The sequence below is a fragment of the Python bivittatus genome, unplaced genomic scaffold, assembly GCF_059951505.1.
Source record: "Python bivittatus isolate LINGU-HERP-01145 unplaced genomic scaffold, Pbiv_v1 ctg000530_np1212, whole genome shotgun sequence".
Classification (NCBI taxonomy): Eukaryota; Metazoa; Chordata; class Lepidosauria; order Squamata; family Pythonidae; genus Python; species Python bivittatus.
The window spans coordinates 5992326-6019428 of record NW_028277085.1 but is presented as its reverse complement, the minus strand read 5'-3'; the positions used below and the strand labels follow the sequence as shown (position 1 = coordinate 6019428).

At 44.6% G+C, this 27103-nt stretch overlaps 1 protein-coding gene across 2 annotated transcripts in view; it reads left to right on the top strand.

Annotated features, from left to right (window-relative positions):
- Positions 1 to 26495, top strand: part of ALPK3 (alpha kinase 3) — a 35384-nt gene extending 8889 nt beyond the window's left edge. The window contains exons 3-14 of one of the 2 annotated variants that reach the window (XM_088148473.1): positions 580 to 701; positions 9413 to 9530; positions 11171 to 12572; positions 16899 to 18792; positions 20555 to 20702; positions 20909 to 21036; positions 21724 to 21759; positions 22283 to 22557; positions 24009 to 24097; positions 24885 to 25105; positions 25421 to 25469; positions 26138 to 26495. In XM_088148473.1, the coding sequence (XP_088004599.1) occupies positions 580 to 701; positions 9413 to 9530; positions 11171 to 12572; positions 16899 to 18792; positions 20555 to 20702; positions 20909 to 21036; positions 21724 to 21759; positions 22283 to 22557; positions 24009 to 24097; positions 24885 to 25105; positions 25421 to 25469; positions 26138 to 26480 (4825 nt within the window). In that variant the 3' untranslated portion in view covers positions 26481 to 26495. Of the gene's footprint in view, positions 1 to 579; positions 702 to 9412; positions 9531 to 11170; positions 12573 to 16898; positions 18793 to 20554; positions 20703 to 20908; positions 21037 to 21723; positions 21786 to 22282; positions 22558 to 24008; positions 24098 to 24884; positions 25106 to 25420; positions 25470 to 26137 lie in introns of those variants that run through there. The other variant, XM_088148474.1, reaches the window with a different exon arrangement.
- The last annotated feature ends 608 nt before the right edge of the window (positions 26496 to 27103 follow it).

Genomic DNA, 27103 nt, shown 5'->3' with positions numbered 1-27103 from the left:
GAGTAAACATTCCAAGGAGTTTTAAGGTCCTTGTTATCCATGTGAACATTTCTCCAAATCCATTTGTGGGAGCATCCACATGGGTTGTTTGGTTTTGTCTAATATTTTGGTACAAACACAGCCCTGTGTTTCTTTCTTTTGATTCTCTGAGACAAAGTTAGTACAAAGGTAGTATAGGCATTAGTCACAACAGAAGGCTGGATGTGTGTTCAGATATGGCTGGGCCATGGCAAGTTTGAAGAGGAGGTAAGTGATGCTGGCCCCAAGATACCTCTTTTTATGTGGGTGCAGTGTTACATCTGCTGTGCCCATGTCCACTGTAAGAACGAGGATGAGTGGTGTGTTGCAATACTCATGTAATTGTTCAGCTATCCAAGTCTGGAATTATCTTGGAATTGCTTTATTGCAGTGATTTGCCTGTTAAGTTATCCAGAAGTTTTCCTAGAAAGGGGAAAGGCTCTTCCCATCAGCTGGAGTTTTGTGAGTAGCCAACAGCAGGGACTGGAGAGAAGACAACTCTTCCGTGTTTCCTTAACGGGCTTGCTCAAATTCTAATTGGCCTCCTTGGATTTTTTTTAGGAGCACGTTCTGTGCAATCATTGCTCAGTTGACTGAGGAGACCCAGCCCGTCTTTGAAACAACTCTCAAATCATATGCTGTATCGAAGGATGCTGACGCCAAATTCACGTGCATTGTGATAGGTGAGTTAACACAACTGGCATGTTTGCATGGCTGCCCTGAAGAGCAAGTGTTGAATTTCTCATTTGGACCACCACAGAGGTGATACTTATCCTGTTTGGCACAAATTGTGTCCTGATGTATATTTAGAATTATATCTAACTGCCTCCTGCATCAGGGTGGACAACATGCTGCCTCTGAGCCCCAAATTTGTATGGCTTTCAGAGCCTTCTCTAGTTATATGATGGCTGAAAAATAACAGTAAATTCCCTGTCATTTTAAGGGAAAGAGGCTGTTAAAAACTGTGGTGTAATGTTAAGGCCTAAAATTGACCTCTTGCAAATAAAACAATCTGCCAAATTCTCCCTCCATAGTTTTTCTTGCCCCCTTTTCAGCCTCCCCCACTTTGAATATTCACTGTAACCTTGGCCACCAAAAGTTTCCCCGCCTCGTTCTGTCATGCATAGGATAGGCATAGCCTGTGATCACAAGAAGTATGGCTGCTAAAGCTTTTGATTTGATCTCCAGAAGTACAGCATGGATTTAGGAGAAAATTTTTAAGGAGAGCCCTTCCCGCCAGCCCAAGTTATACATCTTTTGAACTTGTTCAGCTCTGTCTTCATTCATTTTGTGTAAATAAAGTCACCTTCAAGTAATCCCTGCATGGTTTACTAAGCAACAATTCAGAAGTGATTTGGTCATCACCTTCTTGGTTTTCAAACAATTCAGAAGTGATTTTGCCATCACCTTCTTGGTTTTCAATGTCCCAGGTTGGGACTGAACAATTAAGTCATCTCCCATCCAAGTAGTAACCAAGTTTGACCTTGCCTGGTTTTCAAGCCAAGAGAAAGTCTTCTTGGTGCAGCCACTTGAGGAGATCAAATATTACACAGGTATGTAGTTGTCTAGGCACTTCATTATTAATATCACCACTATTACTATAATAATGAGTAATTATTACACCCATCGGCCAATGACCCAAACTTCTCTGTGTTTATTTACTCTAATATTTATGGGCAATCTACTTCCTTTGTCTGATAGGGGAATGGTTTATGGCCAACTCTTCAATTTCATGCTGCTTCTTTTGTGGTTGTGGTGGGAAGAATTCCCCAAAGATCCTGACCAAATAGCTCTTGGAGGTATTATGGATTTCTCTTGACAGACCACAATAAAAGCTTGCAGATTGGAGCTGTTCTTTTGATAACAGCCTGGTTCTTTCTCCTTGAGATAAGCCTTCCACGAGTGGGAATATTTCACAAGGATGCTATCACCTCCTTTCTTGGGTTAACCCTTCAGACTGAATCCTTAAGCAGCTGCTTAGACCAGAATGTGGAGGCTTTGGGCTCCTTAAATAAAATGCCTTCTGCCTCAGGTTTTCCTGCTACAGTCACAAGGTTCTTCCCTTTTCCCACCTCTTTTCTACCAGTCTTTGGGGGTGGGGAAGAAAATAAACAGATACTGCTTTTTTTAAAATCTTATCCTTGAAAAATAAATCTCTCTAAATCAGAAAAGACTTATTTTATTATTTGCTCTGTCTGGGGCACCAAGATTTCCTTTTCTTTTTCCTTCCCCTGTCCTTCTTTTGGTGCAAAGTGCATTTGCTCTGTCTCTGATTTGATTTTACTACGAACTGTCTCTGGTCTTCTGTAACCTTCTTACTTCATGTCCTGATCAGAGCTCTCTGCCCTTTTACTGGTCCTAGAATACCTCTGATGACTGCAAACTCCGTCTTCACCCTAGTTGCTTTGATCAGTGGCTGATATTTTAAGCGCGCCGCTCTCCCCATAGCCAAGTAAAAATAACAGCTTCTGGATTCATGTTTGACCTCCCCCACATTTTCCAACAATTTATAGTCTCGATACCCTGTCCATATAAAGGGTTTCCTTCCGTTTGGATGGCGGGGCAGTTCTCCCTTTAGAAATTCTTTCTACCATTTGATAACTACTGATATTCTTCAGTGAAACAATGAGACAGAATATGCAAGACCAGTGAGTTATAGATGGTGGTTAGAATCATGATAGTTTGACTCTGTCTTCGCTCACCCAAAAGCTGTTTCTGATTATAGGGTCAACCAGGTCATGGATAGACCTAGGAGATGCATTCACACAACATGCTAAGCTTAATTAGTGTTAATCTTAGCTTTTTGTGTGTGTATGTGGCTTAGCTGGTTGCATAAACTCAATGCACTTGATGAGTTTATGACTCAGTGTAGTGTGCAAACCCAGAAACGGATTAATAAAGTAACCAATGTAAGTGCATTGTGCAAACACAGTGTAAGAGTTGCCTTCTGCAGACAGCACATGTGTGCAAGGGAATTTATTATCTATTCATCATTCTACCTTGACAAAATCCAAAGGTTCTGGCAATAAAACAGCAATAAAAAGCCTAAAACAATGATGGCAAACCTTTTGGGCTTGGCATATCAAACATTTGGAAAATGCCTATCTCGATTCTGCTGGCATGTCACCCCCCGCCAAATGAAAGAGAAACAATTCTTTATATATTCATGTATTTAAAAAAATACAGTCCAATCATGTGTAGTGCTATGTAATATATAAAGAAACGTCAAATAATTACAAAAATGAAATATGAGTAAAACAAACTCCGTTTCTTTGGTAATTCAGACAGGCAGAATAGTTGTTGTCCGGGGTTGGTGAATGCTGGCATGTCACCTAAAACGTCGTGGCATGTCACCTTTGACACATGTGTCATAGGTACGCCATCGCTGGCCTAAAACGATACATAATAAGCAAAAAGTACAATAAAAGGTCAAACTAGTGTCCCCTTTGTTTTAATTATCAGACAGTGCCAATCAACATAGAGCCACCTCAACTTCTAAATGCCTTCTCACCTCAACCTTAGGTTTCTCAACCTTAGTCACTTCAAGAAGTGTGGACTTCAACTCCCAGAATTCCCCAGCCAGCATGGCTGGCTGGGGAATTCTGGGAATTGAAGTCCATACATCTTAAAGTTGCCGAGGTTGAGAAACACTGTCTTATACATTGATGGTGATGATGATGGTGGTGGAATAGTCTTATCAGAATCCAAACAAAACTAATGGAATGATGACTCTGCTGGCTGGGAATGTTGGGGTTTGTAATCTGCACATCTGGAGACCCTTAAACTGCATCAATGCACAGCCGAAGGCTCAAAGTGACTTCCTTGCTTTTATATTTTCGGTAGCCATTGCAGGTAAAACATTGCCTTTTAAAACAACCGCAACCGCAGTGCCCCCAGAGAGTTTCAAGAAACCCGTGTATCGTTTGGGCAGACCTCCATAGACCTGGGGTGGATTTCTACTGCACATGAGTTCTACAGTGCTTGCAAATGCCAGCTACCCTTAACAGCACCTGTGCTACTGGTAATGGCTTGAGACATGTAACTGGAGCTCATGGTGGGAAAGGGACTAATCAAGTTCTTGGATAGTTCCCCTTGACATGATTCTGGGGCAGAGCAAGGCAGCTCCTATTTCACTCCCTTTGGCCACGTCACTCCTCTGATGTTTGGCCAGCTGAAGGGGCAGGGATGGCAAGCCAGCTGGTACTCCCCTCCCCCTCCAGCCTCAGAGCTGCAGCCTGTAGCCTCCTCATTGTGGTGGATCAGCCACTGATTTCTATGGGGGAAAGATGGGTTGTGCAGAAAGCATTGCACCACAGGGACTCAAGCAAAATGTCCCAGATCTGTGCCTGGAAGATGGGAGGAAAGCTGGTGAGTTTAATTCCTGTCCCCATTCTTTGCATTTGGGGATGAGGACAAGAGCTTTGTGTCTGGCACGCAGGAAGTTCTGGGTTCAGTCTGCCCTTGGTGGAGAACTGTTGGTAGGACTCCTCTCTCTCTCATTTGTCCGCCCCTGGAGCAGCTACATGGTGATGGAATATCACTCCCTGACAATAGGAATAAGCTCATGAATTTAAGCTTAGTTTTCCTTCTTAACTACCAGGAACCAATGGGCATTCAGGAGAGGGTTATGAAAAAGGCACCTCCAGAAAAGAGAAATATCATTTTGGTGTGCAAGATCCTGTCACAGCAAGATGAGAGGCCCAGAGTAAGACCTTTTCCCCCACCCTTGCTTTTTTTTTTTTTTAAACACATCTCTTTCCTCTTTCAAGATACATGATTATCAAGACATACGATTATCAAGAGGCAGATTGGATTTATGCTGGAAGCTAACGATTGCCTACCCTTTAGGGACACGATTAAATATTTGGGGCACTGTGTGCATATCTGTGTGTGTGTCTGTCTCTTCATCCTCTTGTATGAGATGTGTCAGAGACCAGGCCGGACAGTCTAGGGCCCTCTAGATGGTCCTCAAATACATATCCCACAAAGTCTTACCATTGACCATTCTGGCTAGGGGTGATGGGAGTTGAAGTCCAAAATGGCAGGGGAACATCAGCTGGTCTTATTTAGGGGTCACAGTTATTCTTCCCAAGAATTGCATTATCTGAGGAGAAAAACAAAACCCATCCATCCAAAGCTGTGCAGTGATCTGTTAAGACTAACCAAAAAGTATTTATGCTACGCAGAGTGCCCGGGAATAATTTCCAGAGCAGGCACACATGTGTCAGTCAACACAACGTTTATACATTCTTGAAACAAAGAACTACATGATCATTGGCAGACAGTAATTATTCACATCCTTGGGTGGGCAAAACACTCCCAAAAGGTGGGTGCTACTGCCCGAAGGTGGGCGCTTGTTGTTGCTAAGGGAAATAGGAGTTAGGTGGTTTCTTATCGCTGTGGCTGTTAGCGCAGGTGAGCACAGCGGTTCCTCCTGGGGGGAGGTATCACTATACTGGCCCTTCTCAGCTGTACCTGGTAAGAAAGGTGTATTCAAAGAGAAAATAATTTGGATAGGTTTGCAACTTAATTATCTGCTCTGTTCCCATCACCGTGTGAAGATCAGATCTGGGCTATACATGTTTATGTTGTCTTCTTCAAATTAGCCCTAAAATCACACACTTTACATCATACACACACACAGAGTAAATTCAGCTAGGTCCTACTTAACTGGAAATCCTTGACATTGAACTTCAGACCACCTCCAGACAAAATCTGCTTTTGAGACCCATCTTCCCAGTACTGTGTTGTGGCATTTCGGCCATCACAAACTAAGTTACAAGAATGAAATCCAATTATAAAAACAAAGCCTGACATGGTAGAAATATATACTTTCTTAAGGTTGGGTTTGCAAGCCCAGGGGTGAACAATTTCTGCCTAGTAGCAGCGGCAAACCAGGTACACCTGCCTGGCTCTCTTTTGGCATCTTTTGTAGAGAACAAAGGAAAAATGATTTTATAGTGATCTCACTGATGCATTTTGCTCTTCAAGAGAGGGGCCAGAGGTTTTCCTGGGTTCTTGCAGAATAGAGCAGTGAAGCAAATGGTGAAGCAGATCCACATGGACGCAGGCGTAAATTGAAGGGAATATTTCCAAACCTGCCTCAGGACTGTCTTTGCACTGACTTTTAAGTTCTCATTGGAGAACTCTTAATTGATAAATACTTTTCACAACAGTGGAATTAAGGTGGGCACAGAAATCTGTCAAGTGTTTGCATTAGGGAGTGGAGGTTGGAGGCCAGGTGTAGGCTGCTGCAACATGGTGTGTGCTTGTGGGCTAAGTTCACTTCTGAACCTCACCCGAGTTCAGAGATCTAAGGAGGAGAAGGGAGAAGACAGGATGAAAAAGCCTGAAAGGAACCTTATTTGCAGCCATATGGAAAAATGGGAAAGGAGGCTGTTGTAAGTGGCTGATTTTAGAAATGGGGGGGAGGGGGGGGCTCTGGAGAGGGAATTGCCAGAGAGTTGATCTTCCTCCTTGTCTCAGGATTAGCTTCTGAAGCTTCAAGATGATTGAGTGGAGACCTAAGACCGAGTCTAACACCCTTTCTGCTCTAAATCTGGCTCTTAGCTGAGCTCTGTTCTTTCATCCTCAGAGCCCCTGTGAGTCTTGCCTTCAAAAAGAAGAGAAGCAGGTAGATACATACTGTAGTTCTGCAAATGGGACATAGTTTGAGGGAAACTGGGAAAAATATCCCTGCAAATTCACAAAGAAAAGTTGGGTTTTGTTTGCATATTTTACGCCATTCTGAGCAGGAGGTGGTCAAAATGTTGTCAGCTGTTGGCCTGTTGCAGCAAAACCATTGAGTCCAGTGGCCTATTTATTGTGGCATCAGCTTTTGATTCACACCAGAAATTTGAGTTGCTTTTAAGATGACACAAGGCCTTCTGTTGATGATGGCATTAAGTTGGTCCTAGATAGAGGACTATGGGAGTTGAGATGAATCTCTGCACCATCTTAGAGCATATGTTTTGTTTAGGATGATGTTTTGGAACCATGAAGATGTATTCTTATTCAAAAATCTAACTTTCATCTTCTCTGTACCTAATTCTTTTTCCCTAAGTCAGACTTTGGAGTTTGTGTCCTTAGAGATTGATACGGAGAGCCTCTCTTTTACAAAACTTTTTCAAAACTGACTTCCCGTGTCAATTAAACAATATTCTGTTTGATATCAGTTGTTATTGGCTATGGGGTTAATCTTTTTGTTGACCCAAGAGAACTTGAGTTAGAGGGAGGAGAGGCAGTTGGGAACTTGCAAGAACAGCTCAAGCTGCCTCCTTTCTCTCCATCCTCTTTGCCACAGCAAAACCATCAGTCAGGAAGGTCCCATAGGAGCAGACTTGACATTTTATGGGAGATATTAAGATGATATTTTTTGGCTCAGTAGGATTGAGCATTCTCACAAACATCTGAATACCTCTTGGGGCCAGTCCAAGCCCCTGCTGCCTTTAAAAGACTCTTATATGGCCCTTGGAGACAATTGCTACCAATTTGGGACTTTTCATGTGATAGGACAGAAAATGATTAGGTGATTGGAGAGTAAGTGCATTAATTGAATTTAATTTTAATGATGTGTCTATGTCAATGAGGTCAATGGTATTTCATGATTTGGCCCTACCCATTGCTTTGTGAAATGGAGGGGCTGGCTGGTGGAAGTTCCACACCTCTGTTCTTGCAGAGTCCTGGTTGGAGGCTCATGCCTTTTAAGGGTTGACTTCTCTTTCCATCCGAGGCTTCAATAGGTGGAAGCTAGATTAGAATGGGAGTTCAATCCCTTCAATTTGCATGGGGGGACAGTTCTTGAGAAAGACAATCCCTCTGTTGAGCTTGGCCCTCGACGCATATAGCACAGATCCTCGCAAGGACCCCTTTTGGCTCAGAGGCAAGTAGTCATGCAGGTGGTATGATATCATTGTACTGAAAAGGCATCTGTTGACCAAAGGCACTTAGAGGACACAAGGAGGCTATGATGCAACCCTTGTTGCTTTGGCCCAATGGAAACTTTGGGTTCAGTTTACAGGCTGTGACGTATGGTTCTCCATGGAGAGACTGGCCTTCAACCAAGTGTCTGTTTTTTAACCTCAGGCTTAAATCCACCAAAGCAGCCTCACTTCCTAGAATGGTGGGGATGTTCTCATCTCCTGTCTATGTTGAATGTAACAAGGAAAGATCACCTGATTCCACTGCTTTACAAGTCCTGTTTGGAAACGGTTGTTTTTTCCCAAGTGGTGCAAAATTGGCAACTTCTCTTCCTAGTTTGAGTTAAGGATAATACCTTTCATAGGTTGTTGTTGCATCAGGCAGGCCTCTTGTGGTTGTGTCCACACAAGATGCTTAACTTTGGTGCCAAATTAATGTGCACTGAGATATAAACTAGTCAAAGGGCATTACGCAGATTCCCAATTTTGGCAATAATATTTCCAAAAATTAAAAAAATAAAGTGTTCAAACTTTATAGAAATATTGTAAGTACATAAAAGCAAACAAGAAGGTCATCTTAATGAAACAAAACTTGACTTTTATTGATAAAACTGGTTTTGGAGACCCTTCCTTCCTTCCTTCCTTCCTTCCTTCCTTCCTTCCTTCCTTCCTTCCTTCCTTCCTTCCTTCCTTCCTTCCTTCCTTCCCTCCCTCCCTCCCTCCCTCCTTCCTTCCTTCCTTCCTTCCTTCCTTCCTTCCTTCCTTCCTTCCTTCCTTCCTTCCTTCCTTCCTTCCTTCCTATACATCCAGATCACAGCTTGCCATCTCTTGATTTCACTCATTTTTAGAAGATATTTTCAGTGTGATTAAGCTATACTCTGGACATTAGGTCCAAGTCAGCATTCCTCACTATAGCTAAGCCACATATTTCTAGCTGTAATATTTTTCTCTCTATCCTTGATTTTGCTTCTGTCCTCTTCTTGTGTTGTCTCTTCTCTCCTAAACTGAAAGCAATGAAGTCAACACAGATAAAGATGTTTGGCATCTACCTGTGGGATTTCTCCGTATGGTTTCAGAGCAGCCTTCCTCAGTGTGTTCCTGATGTGCTGAAACTGCAACTCCCAGAATTCCTAGCCAGCAATTCTGGGAATGGGCAATCTTAATATATATGGTAGCCATCATATTGGAGAAGGTTGTTCAACAGTTTCTTGCTAATATTCTCAGCATGCCTAGAATTGAACCTCCCTTTCAGTGGCTGGACAGGAAGTGTCTGTTTTCAGCATTCCTTGTTTCCCCAACCTCAAACTGGCCTTCCTATTGTGGCCAGAGCAATCAATACAGAATAGGGCAACTTGTATAAGCTGGTATCACATGCAAAAGACTGATGTTTCCATGTTTATTTTGGAACGAGATCTGTTTCTCAAGAATGAGCGCTCCTTGATGCTGCTTCTGCTAATGTGTAATGTCCTAATCAGGATACCCACAGCCAGATGTGACCTGGTACAAAGATGATGAAGAAATGGATCGATACTGTGGCTTGCCAAAATATGAGATTTTCCGACATGGGAACCGACACACTCTGCAGTTGTACAAGTAAGGAAGGACGAGAGTGCCTATCTCTTGGGTGATACCTATTTAGCAGCTGTCACTGGTGTGAGTAGAGGAAAAGCCCATGTATTGTTCAGCTAAGCCCAGAATGATATCTTCCAAACGTCATCTGTCCAGACCTGTATCGTATCCTAAACACAAGGTCAAATGCTGTTACAAACAAGCAGATGATTCCAGTTATTCTAAGAAAGACTGCCTTGCAATCCATGGGGATTTAGCAGTCTAATTTCTTGTCTCCTGGCCAGGTTGGATTGGTGCCCTGGAAGGCTAAAATCATTTTTGTTCCATTCGCATACAGAGCTGGGGAGGACATTTTACTGATACTTTTGTTAGGAGCCTGGGTGAGAAAGAAGGATATTGCTTTGGCAGCAATTAAGACAGTTCTGGCAACAGTGTTACTGATAAAGAATACAAAAACTCTGCTGGATTTGACCCAAAGGTCCATGTCTCCAAGAGGTCCATGAACTGGTTTGGAGACCAATCAGATCTCTCATCCTTGTTCCCTGGGAAATTGATTTTCAGAGTTATACGGCCTCTCTAAATTTGATGTGGCCATCCTGACTAGTTGACATTGATGGATTCTGCCTGTGTGATTGTGCTTAAATTGTCCTTTCAGGCCATCTACATCAGCCTTCTCCAACCTATGCACCTTCTAAATGTGCGGCCTTTATAAGGCATTTATCTATTTGGGTTGATAAGGAGCCTGCGTAATGCCTAACCGAGGTTCTGCGTCAGATGCCTGGTGCTTCCTCGTCACTCCTACCCAAGACACAATGATCTTGGAGGGAAGTTGCCAGCAATTGATGGGGGTGTGGTGTGCCCAAAGTAGCTGAAAGCAGCCAGTATATCTGGGCAGTTCCCAACCCCTGCTGCATAGTCATTACAATCACTGCTGATATACCACAAATAGTGCCAATAGCAAGGTTTATGTCAGGAGAAGAACATCACTTGAACATCTGATTAGATAAATATGAAATTAGATGGCTTCTGCTAGGGGCTGGGGATGAGAAGAAGGCTGTTTCGCAAAAATAAATCCTTGGAAAATGGTTAGCTCTGAGTCTTCCAACTGCACTTTGGGGGATGTGTGGATGAACCCTTAGAAAGCATACTAGTTTGTCGTGGCTTTTTATTTTTTCCACCTCTGACCATTGTAACTGGAGAAAATAGGAGAGCTGATTGACCTTCGTGCAGTTGTCCTCCATGTATTGGAATTCATTCAGCTCCCATCATGCCATTCAGTATGGATGTTGGGAGTAGTAGTCCAGTGCATGTTGAGGTAACTTACTTTCTGGAGCCCAGCACAGTAATTCAGGACCTTGGACAAGCTACTCTCTTTCCACCTGAGTCCATCCATTTAAAATTCATGAGATAATACAACTGACATCCCTTATGGCAGCTTTTCACAATCTAGTGCTCTAGAGATATGTGGAACTTTGCTCACAGTATTCCCTATCAAATTCCAGAATCTTCCAACTATGGCCATCCTGATTGGGAGATTCTGGGAACTGAACCCCAATATAGCTGGAGAGCATCAAGATGAGAAAGGCTGTTCATTATTCATAACAAATTCATCTCTCTCTCTCTGTCCAGAGTTGCTTCACAGTGGTGCTTCTCTTTGCTCACAGGTGTCAAGAGGAAGATGCAGCCATTTACCAGGCTTCAGCAAGAAACAACAAGGGCATTGTGTCCTGTTCTGGTGTTTTGGAGGTTGGAACCATGACGGAGTACAAAATTCACCAACAGTGGTTTGCCAGACTCAAGAGGAATGCTGAAGCCAAGCTGTGCGAGATAGAGCAGAGCAGGAAGCGAGGGAAAGAGAACATGGAAATGGAACAGCTGAGACGAGTGAGCCCAGACAGATTCCAGAGGAAGCGACGGTTGACGGGGGATTTGGGGATGCATTCGGGCACCTCTCTCTGGGACGAGGAGGAAGTGGCCAAGGTGCGGATCCCAGATGGGAAGGCCTGCTTTGGTGAAGATGAGAATGCCAAGAACAGAGAGGCCTCTCTGACTGCCACCTCCCTGTTCCCAAATGACTTCATAACAGGACATCTGGAAACAGAAGTGGCCACCACCAATGGGGACGCCACTCTTGAAAGTGGGGAAGAAAATGGGGAAAGAAACGACGATGGCTTTCTTCAATATATTTACGAGACGGTGGAAATTGTGACCAAAGAATTTGCAGCGAAGAAGAAAAAGAAAGAGGAAGATAGTGCAGCTGCACCAAGTGCAGGCCAGGATGTTTCCCACCAAGAGGATGATCTGCAACAGAGGAGAAACATCTCTGTGCAGAAAGATGCTGTGCCTGTTGTGTCATCCCAGAAAGTAGCATCTCCTACGGTCAACGGAAGGCCAGTGGAAGCCAAACCCCAAGAAAAGTCCAAGTCCCCACTGCATCCCTCCCCTTCCAAACCAGATAGACATTTTTCGCTAAAAGAAATATATGATGATGTTGGGGTAAAGCCTAAAGCTGAGAAGAAAGTGCCAGAAAGTAAGACAAGGTCTACGGAGAAGGCCCTTCCTGCAGGAAAACTTTCCAACGTGGAGGACACTCTTCCAGCGACTGTTCAAGCTTTGAAAAGGTCTAAACCAGAGAAAGTAAGAAATGAAACGCAGGCCAGGCAGAAAGCTGAGGGCTTTGAGACAAAGCATAGCAAAGTGGTAACCACTGGGACAGACAGGAAATTGAACACCAAGCGATTCCAGCACCCCAGCCGGGCTGCGGAGCCCACGACAGAGGCCCAGATGGGACATAGGGTGGGACATCCAAGCAGCAGGGCCTCGGAGCCAGGCCAAGCTGGGCCAACAGGAGTTGGGAGTCCACCTCCCTTTGCAGTGGAGAATGAAGGGGAACTCCTCATCCGTGAAACAGACTTGCTGGACTCTCCCCTCCCTGAAGCTGAGCCAGACCTGCAGCTCCAGAAGGCTGGGCATGTGGGTTTGCCCCTGCCTTTGCAGGAACCAAGGCAAGCCTTTCCCCCAGTAGCCTTGGAGGAGAAACTGTTGCCTGATCCAGGGCCTTCTGAGGTACTGTAAGTTCTATTTTTTTTTTTTTTTTTGGGTGAGGCTGACCTCATGCAAAATGCTTCCCAGTTAGCTCAACAGCAACTGCAGAAGTTCTGTTGGCTATTTATAGCAGGGACATGCAGGAGCTGGCAGACCAGGAAAAGATGAGGGTGGTCTTTTGGGGGGCCAGGACTAATCCCTGGCTTTAAGACACCAGAATGGGTGGCTGGCTTCCTTTTTCCTTCGGCAGCTGGCAACCAGATGGGTCAGATACATCCACACAGGGAGGGCCAAGCTCAGCTTTGGTTTATACGTGAGCCCGTGTGGAGTCAGGACTCAAAGCTGTTCTGACTCCAGGCCTCCTTCTCAACTGTCCTGTCCTCAGCTGTCTCCGACTCTCACCAGCCTGGTTCACCCAGCATCTATTCCCATCGCTTTGATGCCTGTTTTCCGTACAATTCGGCAGTAGGAAAGAAGGGTGGGTGCGTACGTGTGCCTTTCTCATTTGATGAAGTTTCCTAACATCGGGTTTCATGCGGCAGAGATTCATGCTCCTGACTATTTAGGCATCCAGAGCCGCCTGCCAAGGCGTGGGTGGTGTGTAGGTGGGCTCCTTTGGGACGTAGAAGGCTGAAGCTGGATGGCCAGCCCAAACGGCTGCAGAAGGAGGCTGTCTCATGTTTCTAGAAGATGCAGGACTGCCTTGCTGGGGAACTCCAGAGTTCTGCAGGGGGTTTGGCAGACCTCTGGAATGTGGACACAAGATGTTTGTCCTGAGTCAGATAATTGGCCCATCTAGACCAATTTCATTGTTCCAGGGCTGGGCGGATGTGTGACTTTGGGATGTGCTTCGTTTTCAGTTCTAGAACTGAGGCCCCAAGCATCTTTAGACCAAGGAAAGGAGGGGAGACAAGGGATGAAACCCCTTATTCTCCATCTTCCCTTTTTCTCATTTTTCCTTTAATTTTTTACACTTCTATTGTATTCAGAAATTCTAATAAAAATTGGTAATTAATCTAGTAAGCACACAGCCCTCCTCTTACACGGGAACAGTATGCTTTGATATACTGGTATGCGAGCAGACTCACCAGAGCTTCGGATCCTGTTGAGGGACCGTCCAGTTGACTTCCTTCTCCTTATCGGTCTCTTAGAACGGCTTTCAGCACCTGGGTGTGTCCTGGTGATTGGACTGCAGTCTCTTTGGAATTTGTCTGGCGTGTCACCATTTTAGGAGATGCAAAAGAGCTCCAGCCTTGGATGCAGAAGTGAAGCTAAGAATGGGAACAGGCATAACCATGGAAGCCTTGGTGGGGGAGGCTAATTCCAAGCTTAGGAGGGCTAAGGACCACTGTTCGTTGGGGAAGCCATGAACGCCCAACTGGTTGGTGATCCTTTAACTGTAAAATTGTTCAAGCAAGCAACAGATGTCCGCAGATGCAGGATATAGAATGAAGCCCTCCTGCAACCAGTGCTCTTTAAAGATCTGTTGAATACTGTTAAATGTTTGCAAGGAAGTAAGTTTGGCCTTTGCTTGTTCAAAGATGAAAATGAACCATGGGCAGGTTTAGAGCCATAGGAAAGACAAATGAAGGGCTCAAAGGGAAAACAACCTATAGGGCAGTGGCCCAGAAGGATGGTGGGTTTTACTCCAAAGGATTTATCTTTGGAGCTGAGAATGCAATAATGGAAATAAACTTCCTTTTTTTAAAGGGGGTGCTCTTAAATTCTGGATCAATTTTCTTCCAAATATGATAGTGTGCATCAAGTCGTGTAACTTGCTCGATAACATCACCATAGATGGAATGTCAAAACTCTCTCTCTTCCTGTGATCCCTGATGTGGTTGTTCCTGCTCCAGGTGACCTAGTGACTGCGTTCATGTAACACATTCATTCGGCTAAGCTAAAATGGAATTGGGTCGTTTGCAATTTAGTGTGTTGTGGGAACTGAACTGTTGTTTTGTGTGAACTAATTAAGCCATCTCGTGGTTTTATTTGGGCATAGCATGTAACATTGTGGTGTAGGGCTTAGCATATTGTGTGTGTCCAGCCGGTATGCAGCAACACAGGCAGCTTCAACCATGTTCAGCAAGGCAGAGGAGCAGCGGTTTACCCAAAGTTTTGCAGGTGCCTGATTCTGTTGTGATAGCAGTTTTCCAAAAAGGATTTATGCCAAACTGTTGAGGTTTGGAACTGTATACGGTAATTGAAAGCAATCAACAAACCCCCGTCCACCCTTCTCTTGTAGAGAAGGACCCCTGTTCCCTCTCTGTCACCTTATAAAAATAAGACTTATTTTCACACATTGTCCATCAAATCTACATCAGAGGTACCTATGGCAAAATAACTTTGCAGTAAAACCAGGCACAAGAAAGAATAAGGGTGATGAATGATGAGTAAGATGCCACAAACTGTTCTATTTTACACCAGTTGTTATTTCTCTCTCATTCTTTAACAGCTGAGTCTTTTTAAAAATATATATATATATGTACTGAGAACTGCAGAAATGTTAAAAAATAGGAAAAAAGCTATGAAAAGATACAAAAGGGAAAAGCAGCAAATGTCAAGAAAAGAGAAAGAAAAAGAAAAGTATCTAAAGAAGTGACTTTTTTACAGCAGGAACAAACATAATTATTACCATTTCCGCCCTCCCAAATTATATATCATGGTTCCCATCTTCCCATAAACAACCCTTTTTAATCAGTAAATCCCAAGATGATCAGTTCGTTTTTGTCCATTTTCAGCAAAAAATCCATAAAGCAGTGTTTCTCAACACTGGCTGGCTGGGGAATTCTGGGAGTTGAAGTCCACGCATCTTAAAGTGGCTAAGGTTGGGAAACACTGCCATTAAATGTTTTCAGTCTTTTATAAAAGTCCTTGTTGTTCCTTCCCTAATCAAACAAGTCAATTTAGCCATTTTTAACAGCTGAATCTTAAAACACAAAACGAAGGTCTGCCATGAAGGGGACCGTCCTTGTTACATTAAACTTTATGGGGCTCATTCCTGAGTAGATGCATAAAGGATTGCATGGACAACATTTGTGTAAAGAAATATGCTGCGGCCAGAGATGCCGAAAAGTTATCGGAGGCCTTTCGTCTGAAGAGAGAAGGGTTTTGTATTAATAGAGAAATTGCAGAGGAGGTGGAATGTTACACATTTTGGCAAGTTCCCAACTGATTCAGTTGTCAGATAACATTGCTGATTTGTGAGGGTGTTCTAACCTAGCACAGTAGCTCCTAACAGCTAAAGTGCAGTTGACAGTTACTCAGGTTGCAGTGATCCCTTACCTTTCACAGGGATTTGCACAATCCCAGTTAAAGGCTTGGCAGCTTTATTCATGCAATATGCTGAACTTAGTTTTAACCGGGGTTAGTTCTTCTGGGGCATAGCAGATGGAGCAAACCCAGCTGATCAGTTAGTTTACCATTCAATATCTCAGTGGTCCCCAGTTTAAGAACAAGTTCCGTTCCCAAGATCTGTCCTTAAGTCGAATTTGTACGTAAGCCGGAACAGTATTATTGTATAATACTGTATAAGTAGCATTGTGTAATTAACTTGAACCATTGTGTATTTCACTCAAATCATTGTGTGTTTAACTCCAACCATTGTGTGTTTAACTCAAATCAATGTGTATTTAACTCAAATTTTGCTACAATAGGCTCCGTTCTTAACTATGGGTTGTCTGTAAACCAGGTGTTCTTAACCCAGGGACTACCTATATTGTGTAAACCAGAAAAAAGATTAATTCAGTGGTGTGTGTTTGAGTGTGCTGTGTGTAAGCCAAGCCTTCATGTGTGCTCCTGAGCCATGTGCTCAAAAGGGGCTTAGATGTCATGGGTTGCTTGTTCTTGAACTGTAGACCAGCTTAAGGGTTGTCAGCAAGGTTAATCTAGGTTCTTGGAACCAAATGTTAAAGAGGCAAGTGCTATTAAGGGGCTTTAAGAAAAGTAGACTTCCCCCTGCTGAAATTGGGGAGGGAAAACGTAATCTTCTGTTTCTGATGTAGAATGCAATTTTCTCTGCTCCTAATACCTGAATGTATCAAAATCCAAATTATTTCTGAGGTTGGCTTTCCCCCAAGTGCAATTAACATCTTAAGAATTAAAAGAAAAATGCATAGTGCTTCCAAGAACAGTTGGGGAGAAAGGAAAACAAAACAAAGATAAAAGCAAAAGTAAAAAGACTCTGCTATGATTCTCAATCCAGAGAGATCTCCAAAGGGAAGAGTGGGTTGGAGAGGGGAAACAAGTTTGCAAATGCAAGTTTTTCAAATGCAGAATTTAAAGTGAGAGGAGGGTTTGCTGGTCATGATTAATAGTTTTGAAATAATGACTGTGTATTCTTCGCAGGCATCAGAAAACTCACAGTCAAGCTTGTCTGTTGCCTGTGATTTGCAGTCTCCAAATTCCAGGCTTTGGGAAGAAGGAAAAGAGGAAACCACTTACTTTTCACCAAGGAAAAATATCCCTGGAGATTTAGGAATAAAATGGTCAGAGAAGAAAACTGGTTCCAGCCCAGAAATCCAAGACTCAGGTGTGGGGATGCTACACCTGGAAGATCACCAGCCAGCAATTTTCCAGAATTGTCCAGTGACTTCTTGGAATCTCTCAGCCATTTCTTCTGGTGTCCCACTACCAAATGGAATGGAGAATCTGCTTCAGAAGGAAGACATGGGAAAGTATTCTCCAGGTTTGAGCCAGGATGAAATCCAAAGAGGACTACCTCCTAATCATGAGAGTAAAAAGCCAATTACTCCTGCATTACCAGCCCAGGAAGCCCATTTTAAGGGTAGACCCATGGATAAATTGGACCAAGTTGCTCCTCGGACTGAAGGCATGAGAGAAGAAGAACAAGAAGAAATGGTTAAGTTATTGAGAGACAATATACCCAGTCCCAAAATGGATTTAGTGCCTGAGGGGAAGAGACCATCTGAAATAATAGGGAGACCACTGCTGCTCCCAGAAGTTGCTGTAGCAACCCCAGATCTTTCTCAAATTGTTTCAGAGGGTCCTCCTCCAGTTCCAACAGTGATGATACCTCCTGTGCTTCATGATTCCCAAGAACCAACTCTGCTTTCTCCAGTTAAAGAAGACCTTGCTGAGAGGAACCAATCTGCAGCCCATTTGCGAAAAGATGTTAAGAGAGAAACAGAAACTCAGCAACCAGCTAGGATGGTGGCTTCAGAACCAGACCAACAAGTCACCAGCACTGTTATCAAGGAGGTCTGTGTGCAGAAAGAATATGTGGTTCCTCCAAGGAGTAAAAAAGATAAGCAGGAGCCTATAACTTACACCAAGAAGACAGAGGTTAGAGATAAGGAAAAGGAAAAAATAGGTTCTGATATTCTTTTAATAGAGAATTCTCCTCATCCTGAGGCTGTAGTGGAGGAGAATCAACCACTGGAGAAAGAGCAGCACCAAGACCTTGTTTCTTCTTTGAAAAATTATTTGCTTTTGCTCTTAAAGATCACCACTGAGTCAGAGAAAAGCAAAGGCAGCCCAAAGCAAGAAGCCAAGATTGTGGAGGAGAAGACTCCACTAAGTGCTATTCCAAAACACCTGCCAGATACGGGCATTGCAGGATTAACTCCCAAGACCTCAAGGAAGATCTTTGAACAGGTTGAGACCAATCAGCTTTTCCAAAGTGCTGAAAACTTGCAGCTGACTCCCAAGACTTCTCGGAAACTCACAGGAATGATTAACCAAGAGCTGCTGGCTTGCCAAAAGAGCCTAAGCGTTGAACCAGAGGCACCTTCCTTGCCCTGCGTTCCCTCAATTGTGGTAGGCAGCATTGCAGGTGAACCAGCAGGTCTCCCGAATCTTCCCTCTTCTGAGATTGCCAGTGAGACCCCAGCAGCTCTACCAAGTGCCACACCCCAGGAGCTGGCATCTGGGGCCCGTCGTAAGATCTATCTACCCAAAGCCAAACCAGCTGATGAGATGGAAGGAGTGGCCCTTGAGGGTCAGGCATGGGCCAAGAGAGACAGTCCCAGTGTGTCTCCACAGCAGGGCCGTAGGAGCCAGGCTCTCTTGCAGACCCCAGCCCCAGGTTCTCCTCCTGTGGAGAAGCGCTCTCCAACCTTTGCCAGGAAGATGGCAACTCTGGAAGTTCCCAAGATGTATCAGGAGCTGGCAGAAGAAAGCAAGGAGGATGACAGCTCCCCATTGGCTCCAGAGAGTATAGAAGAAAGTGCAACCGAAGTCCCAGTGGGAGAATCTAGGAAAACAAATGATCCATTTAAAGGTATGTGTGAATGCCTCTTCCTAGGAGAGTCAGGGAGACCTTGATTGTTGAAGTTTTGAGAATGACTTCCCTTTGGGGGATGTAAATGGATGGAGGCTGAGCAGGGAAGGAAGAAATCTTGTAGCAGATCTGCCTCTTAAGTGATTTTTATTCACAGGTATTTCTGACTTAACAACCGTTCGTTTAACGAGGGTTCGAAGTTATGACAGCCTTGGAAAAAGTGCTTTATGATCTGTACTCACACTTACAACCATTGCAAACCATTGCATCATCCCCGTGGTCACATGATTGCGATTTGTTACCTTTTTTACAACATTATGACCTTTAACGAGGGTTCGAAGTTACAATGGCCTTGGAAAAAGTGCTTTATGACCTGTACTTGCATTTTTGACCGTCACAAACCATCACACCACTCCAGTGGTCATGTGATCATGATTTGTAACCTTTTTAACGACCTTTTTTACGATGTTAAGCGAATCACCATGGCCATTAAGTGAATCATGTCTTTAAGTGAATCATGTGGTTGTTAAGCAAATTCTGGTAAAAAAAAGTCCATTGGGGAAGCTGGATTTACTTAATGACCACGTGATTCACTAAATGACCACATGATTCGCTTAACAACAGCAGTGATTCGCTTAACGATCATTGTAAAAATGGTCGTAAAATTGGGTCTGGTCACGTGGTGACTCACTTAACGGTTAACCTGCTTAACAACCAATTTTATGGTACCTATTGTGGTTGTTAAGCGAGGACTACCTGTATGTATGTATTTCTTGCTTGCTTTCATTGTATCCAGCCCTTAGCCACTGCTTACTACCCTGAATATTAGATTCTTACAGAGTGTCTTATTAACTATATTTCTCAAAAGGGAAAAATGGGTAAAGGTTACAAGTCTAGGCAACTGGGTATATGTACTTTAGTCCCCCATTTATCACTAAATTTGTTACAGCAGGGTTTCCTTGATCTTGCCAGTTGTCAACTAACACAATGGGAAGGTGGTTACCCATTTTCCTGATTAATGTACAGATGTTCTGTACTTGCAATATTTTGGAAACCACCATTCTCTTTTCCAGGTCTATTACACATCTGAATCCTGCCTTTTCTCTGGGAATTCAGTGGAATGTCTCTGGGGGAGGGTCTCCCTCATGTTTATTCCAACCGTAAGGGGAATGAGAGTTAGGTTGGGCTGAGAGGAAATAAAGGCTCTGCACTTGAGTTAGGGCTTGAACTGTGGTTTCCCAGATCCCAGACAACCATGACTCACCTCCACTTGCCTTAGCCAGGAGGAATAGATATTGGAGAAACAGCACTCCAAGTAGACAGTTGTACCAGTAGCAGTGATGAAAGGTAGCAAACCAGGATGCTTTGAGAGGCTGGATCACTTTTCTTGAATTCTGGGAGTCTCGCTGAATAGCAGGGTAGATCATCCTTTCGGGCTGATGGACCCCTTTGAAATTTTGGAAGCATGTCTTGGACAACTTCACACCAAAGTGAGACACAAGAGAGGCTTGACAAAATGGCTGCCATTGTTGATGCAGCCAGTTGCAAAAGATGCATTTATTGGAAGAAATTAATCCAGGAGGATCCTTCAGAACTGTGGGTTGAACAAATGTATGGAAACCTATGTCAATATAGTTCTTGCCTTCTAGAATCCAAAATGTTCTTTTCAGAGCCAAGCAGACTGAGGATTTGCAGCTGTTTAATCCCAACATCATATTGGGGGATCAAGAATTGACTGCTCTTATTTGTCATCTTTTCTTAGCGCCACAAGTAGTCCGCAAGATCCGCGCAGAACAGTTCTCTGATGCTTCCGGGAACTTGAAGCTATGGTGTCAGTTCTTCAATATCTTGAGTGACTCCAAGCTAGTTTGGTACAAGGATGAAGTGCCCATAGCTGATGTCAAAAGAAGGTTAGTCTTGTGCAAACTTCTCCAGTGGGTAGCAGTAGAAGTGTGATGGTCCTAAAAAGGGTGTCATAATTTTTGCCCTTTCTTGCTTTTCCTGTCATGCCCAAGACTCTACCTTCAGTCCTTCCCCAACCAGCTAGATTCTAGATAGAGTGGATATCATCCCCCATAATTCCTTCAGGATGTGCTCTAGGTCTCATCTCTTCCAGCTCTGGAGATGAAGGACAGGCAGCCCTGGCCATTGTGCAGATGTCCCTGAAGGATTGCGGGGTCTATCAATGTACCATCCAGAATGAATATGGGACTGACAGTACTGACTTCCTGCTGAGCCCTCAAGGTGAGACTTAGTTGCTCAATAGATAGATGCTCCTCTGCTAGGTCTGTGCAGCAGAAGGGATAATACCTCTCATGGCCAGAATGCTAGACTTCCGTCTGCACCTGACTTAGTCTTGCTAGGCATGATAATGGCCTTAATGACTTCCAGATTTGTGGGCTTCAACTCTCAGAATCCCCCAACCAATATGGGCATGATTGAGAATCTGGGAACTGAACTCCACAATTTCTGAAGAATGCCCCATTGGGAAAAATACACTATACCATTGGCCCATTGCTCTCTGCTTACCTCATGCCTCAGTGCTTTTGCTGCTGTTCAGTAATATCCAGCTATTCCACAGGAAACCTGTTGCACACAGAAGTTATGAAAATAGAATGCCCAGAGGAGAGTTGTGTGTGCACAACTGGGAGGTCCCCACAAGGCAAGGAACTGCAACAGAAGTACAGAGAACTGTTGTTGAACATAGAGGTAGCCAGGAGACACAGTCTGTTGCAAAGCACCTCCCTTTTGAGGTTGTAATGGGTCAAAGAAGAAGGTGGGTTTGTATCTTCCTAAAGAGCAAGTCGAGGAATGGAGTTTGAATTCAACTCTATGAAGATCTCTATGCCCCTTTCCAATCTTCTTCTAAGTAAGGGAAGCTTCTTGCCAGAATACCATATAAATCTTTCCCCATCTTGCTCTTTTTCTTAGTGCTGTCTGGATTTATCTCCAAAGAAGAAATAGAAGGTAAAGTGCAACCAGGAAAAGGTATGGTGAGTCAATGCCCCTGGAGGTAACATGACCCCATCACGCATGTGAGCCCCCCATGCTCCTCACTGTGGGTGACATTCCAGTTGAAGAGAAGAGAGATGGCTGAGATGAACTTATTTCTCATACTGAGGCCAGAGTTCCAAGAATGGAAGCTATTATACTCAAGGATGTTTTGAGCAAAGTTCCATGCCTTCCTCCAATTTCACTAGCTGAGTCCATACACTGGCCAAGACTGTTTTTTGGCTCACTGTGATATGTGAATCCACCTGTTGTGTTTGCAGACAATGTTGTTTATGGGTTAGGAATTATGTGTGAAACAGGCCAAGATGGTGTGTCCAACAAATCATGGTTGAATCAAACCATGTATGATTTCTTCCCTACCTCAGCTGTTGCTGCAGCAATAGACGTGGCCCCAGATCACCACCTGGCTGTTTCTCCTCTTCCTGTCTCTACTGCTAGGAATTCATTAACTTTAAGGCACTTTTTCTATTCTTTTCAGCTGGAGAGGAGATTGAGATGACCCCCATGGTGTTTGCCAAAGGCCTAGCTGACTCTGGCTTTTGGGGGGATAAGCTGTTTGGCCGGATCATGGTGGAGGACCTGGAGGCAGGACAAGGATTTCTGCGCAAGGCCTGCCGTGCCCGGGCCATTTATGGACTTGAGCCGGTGTTTGAGTCTGGGCACACTGGTATTATTAAGGTCCACAACCTCATTGCATTTGGTGGACGCAGTGAGAACACACTGGTGGAGAGGAACTACGATATCACCATTCAGGTTGGTAGAAAGAGGCTTGGCACCCCTTGCTTGACTCCAATTCTGTAGTCCAGCAGATCTTTTGTGAGCTGAAGTTCAATCCTCAAGAATTAGAAAAGGCCCTTATCCGAGAGCAGGACCTTCCTTTCTTTCTTTCTTTCTTTCTTTCTTTCTTTCTTTCTTTCTTTCTTTCTTTCTTTCTTTCTTTCTTTCTTTCTTTCTTTCTTTCATTCATCCCATTTATATGGCCGCCCATCTCACAAAAAAGTGATTCTGGGCGGCGTACAATAAGACTATAAAACAACATAAAAAAGTATTATTAAAAATGATTGCTCCCCAAGAAAGAATGTATGTTATGAATGTCAATCAGTGTTTCTCAGCCTTGGCAACTTTAAGATGTGTGGACTTGAACTCCCAGAATTCCCCATGCTGGACTTCCCATGCTGGGAATTCTGGGAGTTGAAGTCCACACATCTTAAAGTTGCCAAGGTTGAGAAACACTGATGTAGTTAGTTAAATTTCAGGATGTTTGCCTGTGATCTCAGTTAATTCCCCTCCCATTTTTAAACAATAAGTTTGAATGTGAAATGCTTTGGAAATGAAACATGATTTTTATGCCCTGTACAAAATCATAAAGTAGGACCCAACCCCTCATAAATTTCCCGACTTCTGCCTGAGACCCTGGAAAGCAGACCCTGTTCAGAGCAGACCAAGAGGACTCTATTCAAAAGAAGACATCTCCTTTTCCTGTTCCGTGATGGGTTTTTTCTTTCGGACAATCATAGATGTCAGAGGAGGGAGGGAATACGGGGCCAGATGATACAATGTGTGTCGTGACATTGCAATGCAAGCCCCATGACTTACGTAGTTGCATCTGACTTTTGGATGCAAGTGTAACAGGTGAGGGGTTGCCTTGTGACGTTGCAATGCACGTTTCATCCTTCAGGTTACTGTGGTTTGTACTAGACGCTTCTGCGGACCAATCTGTTTTCACCACTTTTCTCCCCTACCCATGGGTTGCCAGGAGAAAATCTGAACATATTGCTGCAGAGTGGGTTTTTAATTAGGTTGGGGGCTGTAAACCAACGGTCTGGTTCATTCCCAAGGCACTGTCTGCTTCTACTTCGTGTGGTCCTTTCCTGATGGGTAGTGATGTAGTTGAAAATTATGGGCAACGAAGGGCATGCCAGGCTGATGTTGCCGAGGCTACTGTAGCCTTTATGTCTCTTACTGACTGTATTCACACCCCACATTCCCCTGGTTATCACATTGTCCCATTTTCCAATTTGCACATCACCCAGCTAACCCCCAGCTAACTCCAGGTTGCTGCCACTTTATCCAATGAACTCCCAAAACCAAACCAAGGTTAAAAGGAGCCAAGCTCCCCCCAAGACTGCCTGTGTGGGGAGGAGACAGACGAGCTTTGCTGTCTGGTTAGAAGATGTCAAGATGAACTGTCTGTCTACTTACAGGAGTGTAAAATCCAGAATTCAAGTCGGGAATACTGCAAGATCTTTGCTGCAGAGGCCCGAGCCATTCCTGACTTTGGGTCAATACCTGAGTAAGTGTTATCTTTCCAGGGCTATGAATTGCCTGTTTAAAACTTCATAGGTTTATGTGAAAAGCGGCTTTCTCCCAGTCTTTAATTGTATGAGACTGCAATTCCAGATTCCCACTGATAGCTCAAGATGATGGGGGGTGGTTGCTTGGGCAGTGGTGGTATATGGGGACTCAGCAACACTGACATATTCTATCGGGGTCTTGAGTCCATTTGCCGAATTGTGCTGGAGCTGGAGAGCATGTGTTAGAGAAGCAGTCTTAGTTACTCATGTTGGAACAATGAGGCGGCCAAGATGCCATCAGTGGTCCTTCTGTGATGGAATGTATTCACTGCATGTATGTCCCTGCTGCCCCCATGTATTCAATTCCTGTCTTTCAGTGGAGTCAACATTGTTGCTCAGGAGGAGAAGGATGGGAATGGTGCTAATCCTTCTCTGTGCTGTGGTCCCTGGTTCACACATTTGGAAAGACCGGGCAGTAGCAACCAAGAGAAGGAACAGCAAGGCCAAAAGGTTTTGGAGGGAGAGGTTTCGTAAATGAGCCAATTTCTGCAGGGTAGAAGAGAAAGAACATCCTTATTGTGGTCGAAGACCAGTATTTTTTGCAGTACAGACCTCAGCTCTGTCCAGCAGGACCTATTCCTAGGGCTAGTTCTTAAATGTTCAAAAGCTCTTGACTGGTAACACAACTTCTATCTTAATCGGGAGACAGTGGCCACACCAGAAGTGTCTCCAGGTAGTTGAAGCTGCCCTAATAGGAGCACTGTTTTTCTTTCTTCTTTGGCACAGGATAATCCCACTTTACCTAATCTATCGACCAGCCAACAATATTCCTTATGCAACCATGGAGGAAGACTTGCCCGGCTTGTTTCAGCATTACTGCAGACGAGAAAGAGATGGCAACAGCTTGGCTCCAGCCAACCCCTCGGAGACTGGGCAGAAATGCTGTGCTTTCCAGCACTGGCTTTACCAGTGGACAAATGGCAATATCTTGGTGACAGACTTGGAAGGTGAGGCTCTTGTGCGGGCAGTCAGATACACCCCCTAACTTTTAGGGGAAGGGCTTGCAGGAAGCTTCTCTAGGTCAGACTGCTGTAATCTGGTGTCCTCCAGACACTGCTGAATTACAGCTGCCATCATCCCCAGCTGAGGAATGCTGGGAGTTGTAGGTCAGCAATATTGGGAGGACTGTAGATTTCCATACCTCTGCTGTGGATTAGTTGATTGAGGCTGGCTTCAGGGTGATATTCCAGGAATCAGCATGATGCTGTTGCTGAACAAAAATGAGGAGTGACCTCATTACTTCATCAGAGCTTCTTTTGCAGGGGTTGGATGGAAGGTCACCAATGTGAAGATTGCTACCAAAACCAAGGGGTAAGTGACCACTTGGCTAGAAGCAAACGCCTTGAAGCTTTCGATCCAGGCTGGATAACTGGGTTCAGCCAGAGTGAGCCAAGACTGGGGCTGCGTCCAAATTACTCTTTGGCACAAGAAGGAATCTGCCAATGTCACTAACTAGTAGCTTTCATCTTCTTACTAAATAGACAGCTTTGGCATCTTTTTATTTGACTCCCAGTGTATCTCAGGGCATAACCCTTAATTGCCATGGCTTGCTTCTAGGTTGAAACCATGGCAGATGCATCCTTACCTCTTGCTGTATCAAATTTCTGTGCAGCTCATACTCCTAGAACTGGGAATCCATGGGACCTTTGTCCAAAGTTGTTTAGCAAAAGACAGAGAATGGCTAGCTCCACGCTAAACTCTTGTACAATCCAGCAGGGAATCCTGATGTGATGTAGGCATTTAAACCATGGTGAGTCACCCACAGGCCACGTGTGGCGGGCCTGCAATCTTTCCCCTGCTGCATCCATTGCAATCATTTTCTGGGCTGCCTGCTGCCAACACAGAAGCTGTCTTTTGGTTGCCAGCTAAGCCATTAATAGACACGAGACTAGGGGGACCCATCAGTGAATGGTAATTGAGGAGTATGTCAATGATGGAAGGGGAATTTATCCTGGGGAGTAACCTTCTTTCTCTGCCAGGTACCAAGGCCTGAAGGACAGCTGCTGCCCCACCCTCCTCAATCACTTTGTTGCCTCCCATCAATGCAATCGTTACTGTGAGCTGCTTGCTCTGAAGAGCCTTGAGGTTCCTCAACCTCCGCCAAGAACCAAGGGCTCTCGGAGCCCCAGCATGGGCAGAAAGACTTCATCAGCTCAGTCCAGCCCTCAGCTCCAGAAGAAAGGCCTCTCTAGCCCCCAGGCTTCCAGGAAAGGTTCTGTGAGCCCCAAGAGTGCCCGGAAATGTCCAGAACATGTGGCGGAGTCACAGTCGATGGCATGGCCCAAAGGAAGAGACAATGACAAGGCTGGACAGCTGCAGTGATGGGCAGTGGGGGCCATAAGCCATACACGCTGTGTGTGCCCGGGAGAGAGGACATGATTACCTTGTCCTCCTGTGGCTCCCCCTGCCTTTCCATGTGTGAGGTCTGTGTGTGGTGTTTGAGGGAAAGAGGTATGCTGTGCCTATCTGAACATGGCTCTCTGGGCGGGTTTGGAACCCCCCATGAACGACTGTGTGAATGCAACAGTTTGGTCACTGCCGGCCCTGCATAGAGTGGTATCTGTGTTCACAGTCCCATCACATGAGGCAGGAACCTGGCACCCTGCTTAGGTGCCTATGTGATTCTGTTTCTCCTCTGTGTTTGGGCCATGTTTTTCATCTTGAGCCTGTCCTGTGGCTCCCAATAGGTTGAAGTCCAAGAAAGGGGCTGGACACCAGGTGGTCAAGTGGACCTATGCTCTGCTGGGCTGTAATACAGGACTCATGCCCTTGACTGCAGCACGTCCCCCACCAAAGGCCAATCGTTCTCTGCTTTTCCCACGATGGTGTGGGCCACAACCCCAGTGAGACTCTTGATTAGTAACTTTTGCCTAATCCTCTCTTCCCATCCACACCCCAAAGAATACATAGGAGTAGAGAGCTGACTTCTCCCTTCTCCTTTGGAG